The 21908-nt window shown below is 40.5% G+C and overlaps 1 protein-coding gene and 1 pseudogene across 1 annotated transcript; one reads left to right on the top strand and one right to left on the bottom strand.

Annotated features, from left to right (window-relative positions):
- Positions 1–12114: 12114 nt before the first annotated feature.
- On the bottom strand, positions 12115–16558 carry Rpusd2 (RNA pseudouridine synthase domain containing 2). Its single transcript, XM_026391151.2, has 3 exons — positions 15932–16558; positions 14429–14725; positions 12115–13012 (listed from the first exon to the last, which is right to left on the bottom strand). The coding sequence occupies exons 1-3, from the start codon at positions 16556–16558 to the stop codon at positions 12278–12280; spliced, it is 1659 nt and encodes a 552-aa protein (XP_026246936.1). The 3' UTR covers positions 12115–12277.
- Positions 16559–17048: 490 nt separating this feature from the next.
- Positions 17049–17798, top strand: LOC113183818 (serine/threonine-protein phosphatase 2A catalytic subunit beta isoform pseudogene; annotated as a pseudogene).
- The last annotated feature ends 4110 nt before the right edge of the window (positions 17799–21908 follow it).

Genomic DNA, 21908 nt, shown 5'->3' with positions numbered 1-21908 from the left:
CTCGCTTTTCTTTCCCTCAGTTCTTCCTTCCATAGCTGTCCACTTGGGTTTCTTTCATACAAAATTATAGTAAAACTTGCCACGAACATACCAGTTTTTCGCACTTCTGTTGATCTATTAAAACTGTGTTAATGTTCCTTTGTTCTAACAGAGTAAAAAGAATCAACAACATCCCAGATTATTTAAAAGTCCAGGAAAATATTTGAATTAGTAATGGAAAAATAAATTTAAAGCAGCTAGGGTGATAAAGAGTTAGAGGCGCCATCTACTGGAGAAGCTGTAACTGCACCATTCAGACAAGATGGTTCTAAAGAGGAATGGTTACAATTTTTGAAAAGATCTGCACTATCCTCCAAGAGGTAGTAGACCTCCATTCAGAAAAACCATTCTCCATCAACACCAGCGTTCTTCCTCACAAGTACAATCCTAAACTGTTTCATGAAAGACTACGCAAAAGAACTATCTCACAAATTACCAAGATATTCCAGCTCTTTTAACTGCTTGGTGCTAGGAAATGGGTCTTCATTCTTTGGGTCCAACTTCAGGAAAACTCATTCTCTGTTGAAAACGAGATTTTCTGGGAAGAATTATTCAGTGTTAAGTTGTTGATGGTCCATAGTCCAGGCAGGTACTTGTCAGAAGCCCTTACATGACATAACTCTGAAGGAAGCATTTGAAATCAGTGCTTTGGCAGTGTGTGCCTGCAGTTTATTTCTTGCCTCTCATAAGAAAAATCCAGACCTCTATGTCCAAGACTTGCAAAGATTGATTTTTAGAGGGATTTAATGACAGGAGTGAGTTTAATCTGCTCTCCACCATAAAGAAATGTCCACTGGAAAACCATCTCTGGGAAAACAGCCTTGAAAAGACCTGAGGAGGCTCAAGAGTGGGTCCATACAGTCTTCTTTGGGTCTGCAATATCAACCCATGACATTTTTCTTTGTTCAGGTCATTTTCTGAGATGCATGCTATCATGTGAAATCATCTACTTTGCTATTAGAGCTTCTGGGGAATCTACTGAGTTAAAAACAAATAACTTTCATACTAAAGATTGGTAGAGCAAAACTTGAACCCAATTTATAGGAACCTTCCTTAGGAAAACCAAGATGAATGAATAAATCCCAAGAGACCAGGGGAAATGTGGAATGCTGAGGTAGCAATGGATAGTTAGCAAACAACAACCATTTATATCTTTCCTTCTCATCAAATTGAGTAAATGATCTCATCCACAACTGAAAATTTCAGAATGAAGTAAAATGAGTTAAATTCAACTCCAATAGAATCAAGTTGTAGGATGGGGATATGGCTTATCTGGTACAGTGCTTGCTTAACATGCACAAGGCCCTGGGTTCAATCCCCAGTACCACCAGCAGGGGGAAAAATCTAGAATCAAGTTAATGGAGACATAAGATTAATAAAGACCACTGTGGAATATTAAGCTTTTTAAATTTCTGTTTGTACTAAATAAAAGGTCATTAGTCATTGACTCTGAGTAAGAAGGTAAGTTCAAGGCCTGTATCAGCATCTTTCTCAATTGTCTACTTTCTGTTATTAGCTAATAATAGCTATAGACTTAAAATTCTGATTTTAAAACTGAATAACACTGAAATTTGATATATGAAAAAATGTGAGGTTTTTGTTGTTGTATTTAAGTTTTTTAAAAATTCAAATAGCTGAGCTGGGATTGTGGCTCAGTGGTAGAGGGCTTCCCTAGCATGGGTAGGACCCAGGTTCGATCCTCAGCACCACATAAAAATAAAGGCATTGTGTTGCATCCATCTACACCAAAAAAAAAAAAAAAAAAAAAAATTATATTTTAAAAAAAATTCAAATAGCTCTTTGATGATGATTTCTAAGTACTCACCAAAAGGATCACTCTAATAAAGTCTCCTCTCAATGACTATATGTAATCATTTTGGGTATAACTTAGCAAGTAACAGAGGCAGTCTTTATTTGAGCTCATTTTCTTTTTTCCTATTGTTGTAGAGACAAACGAGGCAAGGCACAAAAGATAGCAGGAAACAGTTTTATTTGGCTGCAGCCAGGTTCAGAGGGTACAGCCTTTGCTGTAATCAATCAATCCCCTGGACCCTGAGTTCAGGGAGTTTCAGAGTTTTATGCCCAGTGTTTAATGGGGGAGTTCACAGCTCAGAAGTTCACAGTCTGCAGAAGTTCACATAAAAGCAGCTTTTTCTGTCACTGTTCTGGGCAAGTTAACTCCTCAAGGACAACACCTGAGAAAGGGAGAGCTTCTTCTCCCCTTTCTATCCTCCCCCTGCCAGCTGTTACCATGAAGTCCAATCCTAACTTAAAAATGTAGACATTTCTGTGAAGCCCAGCTCAAGGCGAGAGGCCTTGTTCACACATTTCTTCAAAGTACTATACTGGATACATTTGTGATAATAGTAAGGGGGTGTCCAGCACCTGGAGTGCTGGTATCTTCTCAGCCAGTGGCCAAGTAAACAGGGTGACATGAAAATAGGAAGTTTATCTTCGTTGGACTCTTTTGCAGAGACTTTTGCTAACAGTCCCCAAATCAGCCATGGTGAAGAGGGCTTTTCTGTGGAGAAAGGGAGTGCCCACTTCACTATTAACAAAAATTTATTATCTCACAGTTCTGAAAGCTAGAAATCAGAGATCAAAGTGTCAGCAAGATTTGTTCCTTTACAGGGCTGTGAAGAAGAATCTGATCCACATCTCTTCCCTAGGTTCTGGTAATTTGCTGGCAATATATAACATTCTTTGGCTTAGAAAATTCTCATTACTTACAATTTTGCTTCAATTCTATTTCTGGAAAATTTATTAATGTTTTTAAATTGAAAAACTTCAGGGGCTGGAGTTGTAGCTCAGTGGTAGAGCACTTGCCTAGTACATGTGAGGCACTGGGTTCCATCCTCAGCACCATATAAAAATAAATAAAGATATTGTGTCCATCTACAACTTAAAAAAAGAAATTTAAATGTAGTACTGGGGGTTGAACCCAGGGGTGCTCTACCTATAAGCTACATACCCAGCCTTTTTATTTTGAGATCTGGTATAGTTAAGTTTCTGAGGATGGCCTTGGACTTGGGATTCTTCTGCCTCAGTCTCCCAAGTAGATGTGGTTACAGGCATGCACCACATGCCTGGATTATTTCTGGAAAATTCAACATTTGGGATGAGATATAAAGCTTTTTGTTTAAAGTTCTTAACTTTTGGAATCGCAATATTTGGAATATTGGAAAACTTGTAACAAAAAAGAACCAGAACAATTGTATCATTTATTATTTACCTGAATTACTGAAGTTTTTTAAGAACCTTGTGTCAAAATGCCATGGTAATGAAGTGTCAGAAAATACAAGGCACAAGACTATCTTTGTGTCTGAGAGCATACCAGACCTAGGATACAAAGCCATGAACTGCTTTTAGATCCTTCAGTTCTATGATAAAGGAAGAACATGTGAATCTAATGTACACTGAAGTAGCTAGTCACTGTTGCAAATTACTATGTATTATGCATCATGTATTATGCATCATGATAGTTTCCAAAATACAGAGCTATATGGTGTTCTTTTCTAGTTTTCTCTTTCTATCCCAGGTGAAACTGATATCACTAGGCACTTGATTTATTTTGAAAGGTGTTATACAATAATATAATCTACATGTAATATATTGTATATATACAGTTTACAAGTGACAATAATAAAACCAAAGCCTCATATACATGACTCAGTCTAAGAAACAAAATGTTACCAGTATCTTGGAAGCTTCTAATGTGACCCTCCCTTCTGGCACTCTCTCACCAAAGACATAACTGCTTTCCTGAATTTTATATTAACAATTTTCTTGCTTTTCTTATTAAATATGCATGTACATATCCCTACAATGTTTGTCTTACCTATTTTTAAATTTTATATAAATGGAGTCATGTACAGTTTCTGTGACTTCTTTTACTCAACACTTTTTTGCTGTGCTGGAAATCATTGAAAAGTCTTATCCACATAATTCATTCATTTTCACTGTTGCATAATGTTCAATTGTTGGAATAAACCATTGGGTATCAACTCTTCTACTTATGAATGCTTTAGTTGTTTCTTTTTTTTTTTTAAAGAGAGAGTGAGAGAGGAGAGAGAGAATTTTTAATATTTATTTTTTAGTTGGCGGACACAACATCTTTGTTGGTATGTGGTGCTGAGGATCGATCCCGGGCCGCATGCATGCCAGGCGAGCACGCTACCACTTGAGCCACATCCCCAGCCCCATTTAGTTGTTTCTTTTTGACACAAGAATATTGTTGTGTGAAAGTTCTTGTATATGTCTTTTGGAGTACATGTACATGTGTTTCTCTAAGTATATAGCTAGAAGTGGAATCATTGATATTGTGCATGTTCAACTTTGCTCAGCGATTTTTTTCCTTAATCCAGGGTCTTGCTATGTTGCCCAGGCTGACTTTGAACTCCTGGGATCAAGCAATTCTCCCCCCTCAGCCTCCCAAACAGCCAGGACTACAGGCATGCACCACTACTCCCAACTACTAGACAGTTCTTAAATGTTTTGATGTGGTTAATGACTGATAAAAAAATTTTGTGGTTTTGAAAGCATGGATAAGCTTCAGATGAAGGGAAAAGAATAAATGGGTAATTTGGAGGGAAAGAAAACAATAATCAAAATTAAAGACAATAATGCCTACATGTGCAAGGTAAGTGCTCTTAGAATGCCTTTGTTGATGATTCCTCTTACTGCAGTAAACTTACTCGTCTAAAACATGGTCATCTTCCTTAGGTTGCTCTGTTTCCATTGTGGGTTTTCAATAATCCCATGTTCTAGAAAATCCCAAGTGTCAGCAGGATTGGTCCTAAGAACAAGTGATTCAAAGCCAAAGAGGCTCTGAAAAAAACTAACTCAGACAAGTCTAGGTTTTCCATTAAGAAATATAACCATTCAGGGCAGGGAGGTAGCTCAGTGGTAAAGTATGCCTAGCATGTGAGATCCTGAGTTCAATAGTACAGCAAAAGCAAAATAAAGATCCTATAGATTTACTAGGAAACCCATGGCTGTAACGCAGTGCTTGAATCAAAGTTAACCTAAAAAATGCAGTTGACTGACCAACTGTTTTAGTCACAACAGTCAATTAATTACCTCTGCCTTTTATACTTCAAATAAATTGGTAGAATCTTTTGGAAGGCAGTTTGTTGTTATCAATATTTAAAGCTTGGATCCCAAAATTACATGCAAAAAAAATGTTTTGCTGAAATACTGACACTAGTATGAAAGAATAAAGATTAGAATGCTCACGACAGTTTGAGAGTCATCAAATACTGCAAACACCTAAAATTCCACCAACAGAGGAGGGAAGAATTAAATTATGGCACATCTCACAATGAAACACAATTATTTTTAAAAAGTCCTAAACAGGAGGATCACAAATTCAATGCCAGCTGCAGCAACTGAGTGACACCCTGACTTAAAATAAAAAAAAAAAATAAAAGTAAGGGCTGGGGCTGAGGCTCAATGATAGTGCTTTTGCCTGGCATGTGTGAGAGGCACTGGATTCGATTCTCAGCACCGAATATAAATAAATACAATAAAGCTCTATCAACAACTAAAAAAAATATTGAAAAAAAATAAAAATGAAAATAGAAAGGACCAGGGATGTGGTCAATGTTAAGTGCCCCTGAGGAGGAGGAGGAGGAGGAAGAGGAGAAGAGGAGGAAGAGCAAGAGGAGCAAGAGGAGGAGGAGAAAGAAGGGGAAGAGGAAGAGGAAGAGGAAGAGGAGGAGGAGGAGGAGGAGGAAGACGACGACGACGTCATCCGTCCTAGAGAAAAGCAAATCACAGAACAATTTCTATAGCATGATCCCATTTTTATTTAAAAAATACATGTAGATTTGTGTGGCTAGGAATAGAAAACAGGAAGACCACTAGTTATTAATAGTGGTTACCTCAGGGAGGTAATTCTATAATAAGAATTACTTTTTTTTTTTTTTTTTTTGGTTCCAGGGATTGAATTTAGGGACACTCAACCACTTAGTCACATCCCCAGCCCTTTTTTTTTTTTTGTATTTTATTTAGAGATAGGATCTCACTGAGTTGCTTAGAGCCTCACTGTTGCTGGTTTAGAACTCATGATCCTCCTGCCTCAGCCTCCTGATGACTGGGATTACAGTGTGCACCACCACACCTGGAAGGAATTAAATTTTCTTTGAAAGGATAACAATTAACAAGGAGAAAAAACACATCCAAGAACTTTGATCTATAGAAACGAACAACTAGATTGAACCTGAATTCCTTAAAGGAAATAATTTGGTTTTGTTTGTTCTTTTGAAGTGCTGGGGAATAAACCCAGGCCTCATATGTGGTAGGCAAGTACTCAACCAGTGAACTATACTTCCATTATAGGGAAGTATCTTTTCCACAGGTCTGTATAAATATTCTAGCACCTGGTGAGGCATGGTGGCACACACCTGTAATTCCAGCTACTAGGAAATCTGAAGCAGGAGGAGGATGGCAAGTTCAAGGCCAGCTTTTGAAATTTAGCTAGACCCTGTCTCAAAATAAAATTTTTTAAATAATATTTTTTTAGTTGTTGATGTACCAATACCTCTCTGTTACTTTTATTTATCTTTATGCAGTGCTGAGGATCAAACTCAGTGCCTCACATGTGCCAGGCCAAGTGCTGAGCCATAATCCCGGCCTCTCAAAATAAATTTTTTTTTAACATTTAAATTTTTTTTTTTTTTTTTTTTTAGGTGTAGATGGACACAACACAATGCCTTTATTTGTATGTGGTGCTGAGGATCGAACCTGGGTCCTGCCCATGCTAGGTGAGTGCTCTAACACACACATACACACTCTCTCTCTCTCTCTCTCTCTCTCCATTTTTTAGGTGTCTGTAGACTAGTGGAATTCATTGTAATGGACTCAATTCATTTTGTGTAGACTTTTTTTTTTAATTCTAGGGATTGAACCCGGGGATTCTCTGCCACTGAACCACATCCTCAGTTCTTTTTAGTTTGATACAGAGTCTCCTAAGGCTAGCCTCTGTTGAGAGCCATCCATGGGCTATGTGTGGACTACATTGGGATCTCAGCCTAGTGAATATAAACAGCTGGTGTTTGGGAACTTCCCTTGGCAGTCCCACAGGGTGAGATCACCCAAATACATGTGAATTTCTATTCCGTTCTGCCTGGTTCCACACAGCACTGGAGATGGGGTGATAACCTATCTGCTATAACCATCCAGGCACACAGCCTTCAGAGATGGGTGTGATCTGCCAAGATGCCAATCTACCTGCTGACTGCAAGACACCATGAAGCAAGACTCCACCCTTGCAACCTTATCTCTGCCTTTGATGTATCTCCTTAAATAAACCATTTTCTAATTGTCCAACTCCAGCTTCTGTGTGGGCTTAACATATCAGGTGCTTCATCCTTTAAAACTATTTTTTTCTGACTCTGTGTCTTTGTTCTTCACTAATTATTCTAGACTTTATTTTTTCTCTGGTGGCTTACACCCTCCACGGGCAGGAAAAAGGACCCCTTAGCAAGGCACTGGCCACTTCACCATAGGCCTCAAACTTGAGATCCTCCTGTCTCAGCCTCCCCAGTTGCTGGGATTACAGGTGTGTGCCACCACACCCAGTGTAGAGACTCTCTGAAGCAATGCTGTGTTATATAACTTAGTGCAATGAAAGAATGTTCTATATCTGTGCTATTCAATATGTGGTAGCTACTAAACCAACAGGCTTTGAACACTGGAAATGTGGCTTATTGCAACAAAAGAACTGCATTTTAAATTCTAGTTAAATTTAAACCAATACATAGAGTTAAAACTGACTTAACTATTAAGAATAAACAGTGCTGGAGAGAACAAAATACAAAACTGAAGATCTAAGATGGCAATTGGGCAAAAGCTAATGCTCCCATTGAGAATCTTGGAAGGAACCATGCTAGATAATGAGGTAGCCTCTACCTCCCTCCTTCTGACACACAGATCATGTTAATAACTATTTACTGGTCTTACCCATGTTGTGCTGTACACTTACTGTATATTCCCCAAGAGCATGAACACATTTTTTCTTTTATTTCTATTTGCACTTATTTTATGCTTTATGTATTCCCATAAGTTTTCAATTTCTTCTAGGATCTTTTTCTTTTATGCAACCTCATCCTCTGGTTTAGGAATAATTTCTTTCTTTTCAGTAACATTCATGTCAATGAGAGGGGAAGCTCATGTATGGGTTAATCCAACCATGAACTCTGTAAGAGGCTGAGGCAGGAGGATCCCAAGTTTGAGGTCAGTGTCAGCAACTTAGTGAGACTTTGTCTCAAAAAACAATATGATATAAAAAGAGCTGGGCATGGTGGCACATGCCTGTACTCCAGCAGCTGGGAGGCTGAGACAGGAGGATTACAAGTTCAAAGCCAGCCTCAGCAATGGCGAGGCTCTAAGGAACTCAGTAAGACCCTGTCTCTAAATAAAATATAAAATAGGGCTGAGGATGTGGCTCAGTGGTCAAGTGCCCCTGAGTTCAATCCCCAGTACCAAAACAAAACAAAACAAAAACTGCTGAGGAGGACCAAGAGCAGCTTCAGGACATTTTTTGCCTTTGCGTCCCAGAGTCTTGCTTGCTGTCACTGACTATTGAAAGCTTTGCATGGATTGTATATCACAAGGGATTCTGAACTTCAAGACATATAACAGCCAAGGCGATGTGGGCTGCTCAGCAGCACATCTTGGGTGTCTTGTTCACCTGGATGCAGCATCTATGTATCTTATTCACATTATATACAGAGCCTAATGTAAACCTAGCACATAGTTGTCACTCAAATATCTGAATGAGTTTTATTGAGCCTCTGATTCCTGCCCTCAGTAGCCTAGAGCTACTGGGTTACAGAGGGTCTTAGTGATAAGGAGAGTTGACTGGCTCATGGAATAAAGACAAGGTTTTTCATGAAGTTGAGCAAATACTCAGATTCATGAGGATCCTGAATCACCTGGAATGTTTAATGCCTTGCAGTTCAGAATCCCTTGTGATATACAAGCCATGATTAGGTTTCAATTGTTAGTGACGGTGAGCCATATTTTAGGACCTGAGAGCCAAATGTCCCAAAACTGCTTTCTTGGGTTTTTTTTTTTTTTTTAAACTGGGAATTGAACACAGTTTGTTCTACCAGTGAGCTATATCCCTAGTCCTTTTTTTTTTTTTTTTTTTTTTTGAACCTAGGCTGGCCTTGAACTTGTGATCTTTTGCTTCAGGCTTATAATCAAGTCACTGTGATTATAGGTGTGCATGACCACACCTGGCTTCTCCTTTTTTTTTTTTTTTTTTTTTTGGTACCAGGAACTGAATCCAGGGGTGCTTAACCACTGAACCACATCCCTAACCCTTTTTATATATATTTATTAGGTCTCGCTAAGTTACTTGCAATTCTCCTGCCTCAACCTCCCAAGCCACTGGGATTATAGGCATGTGCTACCACACCTGGTCTCTCCTCTCTTCTTTATCTTAGGAATATACCTTTATCTCTTGAATGGAGAAAATAATATATTCTCTCATATTGCTCCTCTAACTGGAATTCTTCTCCTATGTCTCTATTATGCAAATTCAACTTATTGTTAAATGCCTCTTCCTCTGAGAAATCTGTGCTGTTAACAGACAGGATTATCTCATATCTGTATTGGTTCCCTTTGTACACTTCATCATACATGTTCAACTAGGGCATGGACCAGGCATTCACCTCTGTATTACAGCATTAAAAAGGTTTGGCATATAATGGGTAGTTAATAATCCGTATGGATTAATGTTAAGAATATAAACACAGTTGTTTTTCCCTACCCACATTATCACTGCTCAATAAGTTTGTCAAAGGCTATGAAGTATTAATGACACTGTGTCATTCACCCCATGATGCCTGAAAACAAAAATCATGGTTCTCCTTATGTGTACAAAACAACAAAAGCTTGTAATTCCAACTACTCAGGAAATTGAGGCAGGAGGACTGCAAATTCAAGGTCAGCCTCAGCAATTTGGTGAGACCCTTTCTCAAATAAAATAAAAAGGGCTCGAGATGTAGCTCAGTGGTAGAGAACCCCTGGGTTCAATCCCCAGTACCATCAAAACAAAACAAAACAAACAAAAAAACCCAATAATATGTACATGTACAGCATAAGGAACAGAAAAGAGAAAACTTCTGTTTGGACAGAAGAATCAAAAGGTTATCCAGACAAGCCAGATATGGTGGCACATACCTGTAATTCCAGAGGCTCAGGAAGCTAAGGCAGGAGAATTGAAGATTCAAAGCCAGCCTCAGCAACTTAGTGAGGCTGTAAGCAACCTAGTAAGACACTGTCTCAAAATTAAAAATAAAAAATAAAAAGTGGTGGGGATGTGGCTTCATGGTTAAGTACCATTGGGTCCAATCCCTGGTAAAATAAATAAGTAAGTAAGTAAATAAATAAATAAAGTAAGTAAGTAAGTAAGTATTGTCCAGTCAGAAATTTAGGGTAAGAAACAAGCATTAAGAATGTCCTGCTGGGGATATAGCTCAGTTGGTAGAGTGCTTGCCTTGCATGCACAAAGCCCTGGGTTCAATTCCCCAGCACCAAACACACACACAAAAAGTTGAGAAAATCATTCGGGGTTGGGGTTGTGGCTCAGTGGAAGAGCGCTTGCCTAGCATGTGTGAGGCATTGGGTTTGATTCTCAGCACCACATACAAATAAATAAAATAAAGGTCCATCAACAACTAAAAAATATTTAAAAAAATAAATAAATAAATGCCCTGGCTGGGCGTGGTGATGCATGCCTGTAATCCCAGCGGCCTGGAAGGCAGAGACAAGAGAATCACAAGTTAAAGCCAGCCTCAGCAAAGGCAAGGCGCTAAGCAACTCAGTGAGACCCTGTTTCTAAATAAAATACAAAAATGGGGTTGGGGATGTGGCTCAGGTCGAGTGCCCCTGAGTTCAATCCCCAGTACCAAAAAAAAAAAAGGTCTTTGGATGTGGGTATAGCTCAGTGTTAGTAATGTGCTTAGCATGCATGAGACCCTGGGTTTAATCTAACATGCACACTCACAGAATATAGAAAAGGGCATTTATGAGAAGCCCACAACTAACATTATACACAATAGTGAAAGACTAAAAACTTTCCCCTAAGATCAGAAACAAAACAATGATGCCTAGTTTTACCCTACCACCTCTACTAAAAAATGTACTGGAAGTTGTATTCAGAGCAATTAGGCAAGAAAAAGAAATAAAAGGTATCCAAATGGGAAAGAAAGAAATAAAATATCTCTATTCACAGATGACATTATTTTACACACACACACACACACACACACACACACACACACACACACAATGGAATATTATTCCACCATAAAAAAAGGAATGGAGTTCTAATATATGCTACAAATTAATCTTGAAAACATTATGCTGAAGCAAAAGACAGACACAAAAGGCTACATATTATTTGATGCCATTTATATGAAATGTCCCCAATAGACAAATCCATAAATGCAGACAGATTAATAGTTACTACTCCTAGTAACCAGGGGGTAGAGGTAAAGGAATAGGAATGACTGCTTAATAAGGTACAGGTTTCCTTTTCGAGGTGAGGAAAATGTTTTGGAAGAAGTGATGGATGTATATCATCATGGATATACTAAATGCCACTAATGTACACCTTTTTAAAAAATATTTATTTTTTGGGCTGGGGATGTGGCTCAAGCTGTAGCGCGCTCGCCTGGCATGCATGCATCCCAGGTTCGATCCTCAGCACCACATACAAACAAAGATGTTGTGTCTGCTGAAAACTAAAAAAAAAAAAATAAATATTAGTATTCTCTCTCTCTTAAAAAATAAATAAATAAACAAATATTTATTTTTTAGTTGTAGGTACACACAATATCTTTATCTCATTTTTATATGGTGCTGAGGTTTGAACCCAGTGCCTCATGTGTGCGAGCACTCTACCACTGAGCCACAACCTCAGCCAGCTAATGTACATCTTAAAGCAGTTAATTTTATGTGAAGTTTACTGATTTAAAAAAAAAAAAAAAAAGAAGCAATAGAAAATCAGTTACACAAGATGTTAGAAAAAAGGATATATTTACAAACCAAAAAGCTCCCAGATTCTAGCTGGGGAGAAGAAAGGAGGTAGCATGTATGAACATGTCCCTTACAGCCCAAACTCAATCCTATGGAAACCCTGAGTGCCAGCTCATAGGGTCAGCCTCTGCCCCATGGCTCATCCCTGTTCCACCCCAAGAAGCAATCCCTCCATTGGTTACTGCCTTCAGTTTTCTTGCCAGTCATCGTGAGCCCAGGGAGGCAAAGGTGAAACATACTCAAAATCCGGTCCTTTATAGCGGAGGGCATGCAGGAACATCACAAGGTCTTGGGGTAAGGGATCCTGTCGCACCAGCCGGCATTCTGCACAGAGTGGGTCTGTCTCTTGATTCATAACATCTGTTTCAGCTGCCTTTCCTTGTGCCAAGTCCACTGTGTCCACATCCTGAGGAACTGTTTCAACTATTCCATCCATCTTCTGGGGAGCTGTGGCCAACTCTTCTAGGCAGTCCTTGGCCAACTTTGAGGAGGGGGCTGTAGAGTCTGTGAGTCCTGGGGGCATGTCACCATCACAGAGACCTAGTACATCCAGGCTCTGTTTGGCTTCGTGCTCTGCCACCAAGTCCCGGAGCAGTTCCTCATCTGTCTTGGGAATACGGCCACCCCTTCCCCGAGAGGGGCCCCAGGCCACTGAATTGTAGATGGGGTCATTGAGAATGGGGTGACCCAGGAATTGAAGATGGACTCGGATCTGGTGGGTACGGCCTGTAAGTGGCCGGCATCGTACCACACTGGAGCGGCCATTGTAGCTCAGCCTCTGGAACACAGTCTCACAGGGCTTGCCCTGGGGATCTACACGGCACACCCCTACCTTGTAAGATACCACTAAGATGGGTTCTTTGCAGGTCACCTCCTCGGCAGGGAACTCCCCTTCCACACGGCACACATACTCTTTTTCTAGCTAGGAAGAGGAGGGAAGGAGAAAGTCATCTTTAAGTATATAAACTTAAGGAGTCTAAACCATCTGTGGAGTGATAGGAATATACCAGTGTCAGAAAGAAGAGGATTCAAAACCCAGCTCTACCACTTACCAATTTCATGATCTTGGGTATATTATTTTAATCTCTTTCAGTCCCAATAACTCATGTAGAAAATGTGAGATTAAAAAAAAAAAAAAAAAAACCTTATTCCTCACCAGGCATGGTGGCACATGCCTATAAACCTAGTGGCTCAGGAGGCTGAGGCAGGAGGATCACGAGTTCAAAGCCAGCCTCAGCAAATTAGTGAGGCCATAAACAACTCAGTGAGACCCTGTCTCTAGATAAAATACAAAAAAGGGCTGGGGATGTGGCTCAGTGGTTAAGCACCCCTGAGTTCAATCCCCAATACCAAAAAAAACAAAACAAAAACCAAACATATTCCTCACAGGGCTGTCATAAGCATTCAGTAAATTGGGCTTTAATGTGGTTGATACTAAGCCTGGCATGCATTCAATAAATGAATGCACAGTATGCACTTAAAATGATCCAGATCCAGATGCAGAATTCCAACTCTGCATCCAAAAGTATAATCATTAGCAGTAAACTTCTACACAAACCTCTTCCATCTTCAACCAGAGTTTTCCCACCAAACAGGCTTTCTCCAACATCTTTCTTTTCTTTGTTCTTTCTTTCTTTCTTTTTTTTGGGGTGTGTGTGCTGGAGATCAAACCCAGAGCCTGAGGTAAGGTGGTCAAGCCCATGCAATGGGTGTAGGTCTTTCAGTTGGTGCTCCTTGCCCTGGATGAATATGTCTGTGTTGTATTGGAAGCAGCCAAGGGATGGACAGGAATGGAGAGACAAATGCTTTACCATTGAGCTAAATCCCTAGCCCTTCTAAAATCTTAAAAACCTTCCCTCGTCTCTCAGCACTCTAAAACTTCAAAACAGCAAATTACCAAGAAAGACACTTTATGAGTATAAGCTGGACATAGTGTGGCACACCTATATCCCAGTGACTGGGAACTTGAGGCAGGAGGATCCCAAATTTGAGGCCAGACTCAGCAACTTAGTGAGACTCTGTCTCAAATTTTTAAAAACTAAATAAAAAGGGCTAGGATGGAAAGAACTCAATGGTATAGAACTCAGTCGTATAGTACCCTGAATTCAATTGCCTTAAAAATAAAGGAAAAAAAAAAGATAGTGTATACCATCTCTAAAGATCTTTTGAAACATACAGGGTAATCTGTCTTTGACACCTTAGGTGATGACTTTCAAGTAGGAAGCTTGGCCAGATAAACAAGAAGCCCATTTCAGATATAGAATTCTGTGACACCTTGTCGACACAGAGCACTCATGAGCCCAGGAAGTGACCTACAGGAGAGAAAGGCCTGGTTTACCTGCCGGTCCCGAACCTGCTCATGAATTCTTTCAGAGACAACTGCTGTCTTAGCAAACATGAGCACTCCTGAGGTAAGGCGGTCAAGCCGATGCAATGGGTGTAGCTCCTTCAGTTGGTGCTCCTTGCCCAGGATGAAGATGACTGTGTTGTGCCGGAAGCGGCCACAGGGATGGACAGGAATGGAGGAAGGCTTGTCTACAACCACCACATCTTCATTTTCAGCTAGCAGGCGAACAGGCTCTGCGGTGACTGGTGGCTCATGCCTGTGCACTGTGTTCCGCAAGAAATCATTATCCTGTCAAAAACACAGGTAACCTGTCAGCTTGGAACCAGCTGCCTGTCATCAGTCAACATCACACCTCATTCTCCTTTTTTCCTTATTGACATAGAAGGGTCACAGTATATGCTTAAGCAGAAAAAGAAAAGTGTATAGTATTATCTCATTTTGTAAAAATACATACACACACAGAGATAGCAGGCATTGAAAAAGTATGCAAAAAGTTAATGATTATCTCTAAGAGGTGAGATTACAGATGTCTTGGTTTTGCTTATTTGTTTATTCTCTACCTTAAAGTTACATTATAAAAGCAATTTTTTAAGTGAAGTTAAAACCTCCTTGAATCATCACTTCTTGTGACCTTGAACCAACAATATCAAGTTGTTAAATCCACAGATATGGGATCTACACTTGGATTTGCCATAGGCTCTCTACAAGTTCTTGGAGAAGTCAATTTCTCTAGAACTCAGTTTCCTTATCTGTAAAATATGAGGGTTAGACCAGAACTATACTTTTCATAATTGGGACAGGAGAGGAAATCCCTAAGTTTTGAAATTGCCTTGTGTTACTATCAGAGGTGTCTGGTACCTCTTGATGTGACAGAATTTTAAAGGGGTCAAAGCACCTGTATAGACAATTCTGGTCTCTATCCCTGACATCCCACAATGTATTACATGTCAGGCTCTATGATAAATAGTTTAAACAGTAGCTATGAGAACACAAACTTTGGAAGTGGCCCTGTTCCTCAGTTTTCTTAAAAACAAAATGGGGTGGCAATACCTACTGCACAAAGCTGAGATTAGAATTCAATGTTGTATTACGTAAAATGCTTAACTTTGTGCCCAACACCCAGGAGACATAAATGATAGCCTCTATTATCACTATTTGTACAGAGACCTAAGATGCAGGGTAGAAAGTGGGTAGTGCCCTTGCCACAAGACAACATACAAAAAGGAACTATGATAATTCCAACTTATGTTCCTTAGAAACAAGGAAGCCACCTTGATGGGGAGGATAAACAGGTTGAGTTCTGAAGCATAAACAGGCTATCTACTTGGGGAGACAGGAAGCAGAGACTAAAAAGGAGTGTTCCAAGTGAAAAGGAAAACGCTTCTGAATTACCATAATTTAACTCCCACACCTATATACCAAGTCTGAAAAACAAAACCCAAAATCCTGATCCTTTCCTCTCCCGCCTTCTAGCCAGCCCCATCAGGACTGCACCTTGAGCACAATGCTGAGGTTCTGTACTGGCTCCTCGTTGAGATGCAGGCGGCCTGCCCGGATCGCGGCTTCATAGTAGGCGAGCGGCTGGGCTCGGAACTCGGTGCTGAAGACATGCATCAAGCTGTGACCCACCCAGCGGCCTTTGCAGTAGGTTCGAAAGTCAAAGTAATAGGGCCGCACCTTGCGCAGGCCGCCTTCGAAGTAGTAGCTGGTCTCTGCAAAGTGCTCATCGCTGAAGCTGACCCCAGTCCGCCGTTTCTTTGGGGGCGGCACTACGCGCTCCCGAGTTGCGCCCCGCCGCTTCTTCCGCTTGCCTGGATCTGGGGCTAGGGCCGAAGGTTCCTCTCTGTCTCCTGGAGTCTGCTCCACGATCCCCGCGGCTGGCTCCACTACTGGGCCCCCGGGCTCTGGGCGCCCTGGAAGCGGCTCAACCCTAGCGTCGCTACCAGCGTCTCCGTTTTGCTGAGTCGGAGCCCTCAGCCCGTCTGCTGCCTCAGCTCGGGTGGACAGTGTTCCCGCCATCGGACCCCTATAGCTACCCCAGGTCCAAGCTAGGCTGAGGGGCCGGAGGTCAAAGCGCCACTGCACCACAAGCCCGAGCCACCCGCGGCGGTCCAGCCACATAACCCCTCAGCCACCGCTCGGGTGTCGCTGTCTGAAGACGTCACTCGGCATCAGCCAATCAGAGAGGCCCAGTGCCGAGGCGGGGTCTGCGATTGAGTGAGTTAATTCAACAAATTGAATTAAGTTGGAAGAGTTGACCGAAGTGGTGAATTGTGAGGTTGCGAGAATGTCTTACCAAAAACGGTCATAACTTCTTCGACGAGGGAAATCTGGCGTTATTTCATAAAGAAAATATTTGGGATTGCTCTGTATAAAAGCCGTCGCAGGAGTCGTTCGTGTACGTTGAGTGTAGACGACTGCTCAAAATTCCTTAGATCTGGAGAAACGCTTGAAAGGAGCTTGATTTGAAATAAAAACCAAACAAAAAGTATCACCAGAATGAAGACTGCCAACTTCTGTGAATATACTAAAAATCATATATACCTTAAGATGATTGAATATTATAATATGTGACATATCTCAATAAATTCCTCCCTCAAAACACATACAAATGTCTTTCACACTTGTCCGTCTTTCTGACAGCATGAGAAAGACTCAGAATTTCCCACTTGCCTCCAATATGCTCCCATACTGATCCACTTGCCCATTAAAGCTGCAAGTGGTAGCTCTTAAGGTTCGTTACCTGGAACGCATCACCATTCTTCGGGGGAATCACGAGAGCAGGCAGATTACACAAGTTTATGGTTTCTATGATGAGTGTTTAAGAAAATATGGGAATGCAAATGTTTGGAAATATTACAGCTCTTTTTTACTATCTTCCTCTCACTGCCTTGATGGATGGGCAGATCTTCTGTCTACATGGTGACCTCTCACCATCCATAGACACACTGGATCATATCAGAGCATTTGATCGTCTACAAGAAGTTCCCCATGAGGGTCCAATGTGTGACTTGCTGTGGTCAGATCCAAATGATCGTGGTAGTTGGGGTATATCTCCTTGAGGAGCTGGTTACACATTTGGACAAGATATTTCTGAGACATTTAATCATGCCAATGGCCTCACCTTAGTGTCTAGAGCTCACCAGCTGGTGATGGAGGGATATAACTGGCCATGATTGGAATGTAGTAACAATTTTCAGTGCTCCAAACTATTGTTATCATTGCGGTAAACCAAGCTGCAATCATGGAACTTGATGATACTCTAAAATATTCTTTCTTGCAGTTTGATTCAGTACCTCGTAGAGGCGAACCACATGTTACTAGTCATACCCCAGACTACTTCCTGTAATGAAATTTTAAACTTGTACAGTATTGCCATGAACCATATATTGACCTAATGGAAACTGGAAGAGCAACAGTAACTCCAAAGTGTCAAAAATAGTTAACATTCAAAAAACTTGTTTTCACATGGACCAAAAGATGTGCCATATACAATTACAAAGCCTCTTGTTATCAACAGTCGTGACCACTTTAGAATGCACCAGTTCATTGCATGCTGAAGCAACACCGCTGGTCAAGAAACCAGTTTCTGGCATAGCACTATTTGTAGTTACTTTTGCTTTCTCTGAGAGACTGCAGATAATAAGATGTAAACATTAACACGTGAATACAATTTAACTTCCATTTAGCTATAGCTTTACTCTGCATGACTGTAGATAAGGATAGCAGCAAACAATCATTGGAGCTTAATGAACATTTTTAAAAATAACTACACCAAGGGGTCTGGGGATGTGGCTCAAGCGGTAGCGTGCTCACCTGGCATACGTGCGGCCCAGGTTCGATCCTCAGCACCACATACCAACAAAGATGTTGTGTCCGCTGAGAACTAAAAAATAAATATTAAAATATTCTCTCTCACTCTCTCTAAAAAAAAAAAAAAACTACCAAGGCCTCCCCTCTACTTGTGAGTTTTGAAATTGTTTTGTTTATTTTCAGGGAAACCGTTTAATTTAATTGTATGATTTGTCTGCACTCAGTTTATTCCCTTCTCAAATCTCAGCCCCATGTTGTTCTTTGTTATTGTCAGAACCTGGTGAGTTGTTTTGAACAGAACTGTTTTTCCCCCCTCCTGTAAGACAATGTTACTGCACAAGAGCACTGCAGTGTTTTTCATAATAAACTTGTGAACTAAGAACTGAGAAAGTAAAAAAAAAAAAAAAAAAAAAAAGCTGCAAGTGGATCAGAAAATGTATTGCCAGAGTTTATAAATGCCAAATGCTGAAACCAACACTGGTTAACTTCATTAGAGAGGGTTATTGAAAAGATATTGGTGCCTTACAGAATTTGCAAATGATCTGGAGAACAGGCTCAGCAAAAAGGGCCAAATCAAAGAAAGCAAAGTTCTCTGAAAATCAGCCATCTGTTGCCAAAGAAGAAACGTAGTTGAGATGCTATAGCTACCCTGTTGTGCCAAAGTACTCCTTGCCTTGCAGCCCTACTCCTTAGAAATCTCCAAGTCTCCCTGCAACGTTGTGTCCCTCTTACAAGGTTCAAAGTCCTGCAAGGGAGCTTTTCATCAATCAGCCAACCCTAGGTCACAGTTCTGAGTCTTCACTTCTAGGGTGCCTAGAAATAGAAAATTCTGACCTTTAGTTTCCAGAGTAGGATTCCTCCAAATAGGCATTCAGAGGCTATGATACCAAAAAAAGGTACAAATGTCCAGTCTAATTCAGGAAAATGAGCATTAACCTTCACTGGGCCTTTATGATACAAAATTCTAATGTTGATTTAGGGCATTCTTATCATATGCGTTAGCACTCTGAGGAGTAAGAGAAATCTTTTTTTGCTAAATTATTTCTGTTAAATCATCAGTCTCATCAAACTGAGGGACTGAAGATTACTCTTACTCCAGAGCAGCAGGAGGTATCCACTGCTATTAGAAATTCCTATGCTAAAAAGCCAGATTCCCAACTCCCTCCTCAAATAAGAGGTTGCATTTTCCATTGATTGTGGGTATGTTAGAACAAAACTGCTTCAAAGTGAAGATACCATCTCTCAAGTATTAAGAAATTATTAGGGGCTGGGGTTGTGGCTCAGTGGTAATGCACTTGCCTAGCATGCATGAAGCACTGGGTTTGGTCCCCAGCACCATATAAAAAAACAAAAAAAAACAACTATCTATATCTATATCTATATCTATATCTATATCTATATCTATATCTATATCTATATCTATCTATCTATATCTATCTATCTATATCTATATCTATATCTATATCTATATATATATATATATATATATAATTATTGTGTCCATATACAACTAAAAATAATTTTTTAAAGAAATTATTAAAAAGTCCACAATGAGGGTAGGTGCCACAGTCTGGCTGGGCACAAATCACCGAGCTGCCACAAAGCACTTGTATATTCAAACAGGAAACTTTATTGCCCGAACTCCACCAGTACTCCTTGGGAATTCTCCCAGCCGCCCCCCACCCCCCATCTCTGAGAACTCAACCGGAACTTCAAAGTAGCGGTCCACCGAGGCAGTAAAGGTCTATATACAACTGAATACACAGCTTAACATAACCATCATCTTCTCAATGGCTGGATGGCATCACCTCTCAACCACTCCCTTCTGGCAAAATGCCATGTGTCATCCCAACTAGGCTGTGGCCCTCAACAGGTAGGGTCTGAGAACAAGAAGGTGTTCTTAGCTAAACTTTCTGCTTTATAGAGTTTTTTAACTTAAAAAAAGTATACATATACACTGAGGATTGAACCGATGGGCACTCCACCACTGTGCTACATCCCCAAGAATTTTTATTTTTTATTTTGAGACAGGTAAGTTGCTTAGGGCCTCACTAAGTTGCTGAGGCTGGCTTTGAACTTGTGATCTTCCTGCCTCAACCTCCCAAGTCACTGGGATTACAAGTGTGCACCACCATGCCTGGCTCCCCAGAACTTTTTATATTTTATTTTGAGACAGGGTCTTCCTTAATTGACAAAGCTGGTCTTGAACTTGCAATCTTCCTGCTTCAGCTTCTCAAGTAGCTAGAATTACAGGCATGTGCAACTGCACCCAGTAAGCAACTGATTTTGTTGCCATCTAGGACCATGCTTCTGTTAGTAAGTCTCTAATGAATTTCACTTTTTGCAATCTTGGATCTCTCTGCCTTTCTTCAATCTCATGGCATGTTGGGCATGGTCTTCATTTACTGGGACCAGATTGTTTTGGAACAGAGTTGAGAGAATCAAATAAGTTAGTTCAAGTAAAACTTAGAATAGTGCTTGGCAAAACTATGGAGATAGAAAACAAAAATCTTATCCCCCAACTCTTTCTGACCTATAGAATGAGAATTTGTATTTCAATTTCATCCCAGGGAGTTTGCATATTAAAGCTTGAGAAGCACTGGCATAGATGATGTACATTAAACATTTGTTGTACTCTATGAACATCCAACATCTTCTTAAACATCTGTGTGTGTGTGTGTGTGTGTGTGTGTGTGTGTGTTGGGAATTTCACACAATTCTACTTCCAAGAAGTGGAATCCAGAAACTGGCCTTCCCAGCTTCCCTTGAAGCTTGGGCATAGGAATTTGACCTGGGCTCTCCATTCATTATGCAGAAGCTTTGGTTCAGATGCACACAGTGGTAGAAAGAGGCTTGTGGTGGAACCAATGTCTGAGAAGTAAGCTGAGGAGGCATCTAATTTGAGGAATATTGTGAGCAATGCTATTAATAATTACTCAGAGGCAGATTGTCTTTAAATGCAAGTATATATTCAATCACACCAATCATCAAATACAAACAATTAATGCAAAAGTGTTGGGTGTGCTGGAGCACCCCAACTAGCATTCAATGCACACTAATTAAACACTATAAGCAAATTACACAATCCTAGGGCAAATACCTCTAATGCTACGTGACTTCTCTTAGCCAAAGAGCAGATATTGTCCTTGTCTTGTGGTTCTCTCCAGATGATGGCTGGACATCAGGGAAAGGTGGAGTTAGTCCAGGGACGGACAGCAGAGCAGCCAGTCTCACCTATGTCCTTGGAGCAAAACTCTTCAATGTGGCAGGACCAGCAATTTAAATATAGTTCCAAGTTAGTGGTACACATTGGTGATTGGTTATTGCCATATTCAGATACTGCCATGTTCATCCCTCTTTTTCCAGGAATAATCACGGTCAAAATCTTGTCAATGATTTGGCCCTTGTTTTCTAACCTTCTCACTTTCCTTTTCTTTTCATAGTCTTTTTAAGAATGGTTATAAATGTGAGCCGGGTATGGTGGTTCATGCCTGTAATCCCAGTAGCTGGAAAAGCTGAGGCAGGGGGACGGTGAGTTCAAAGGCAGCCTTAGTAACTTTGCAAGACCCTAAGGAACTCAGGAAGACTCTGTCTCTAAATAAAATATTACACGGGGCTGGGGATGTGGCTCAGTGGTTGAGCAACCCTGAGTTCAATC

The sequence above is a fragment of the Urocitellus parryii genome, chromosome 6, assembly GCF_045843805.1.
Source record: "Urocitellus parryii isolate mUroPar1 chromosome 6, mUroPar1.hap1, whole genome shotgun sequence".
Classification (NCBI taxonomy): domain Eukaryota; kingdom Metazoa; phylum Chordata; class Mammalia; order Rodentia; family Sciuridae; genus Urocitellus; species Urocitellus parryii.
This window is presented reverse-complemented; position numbering and strand designations above follow the sequence as displayed.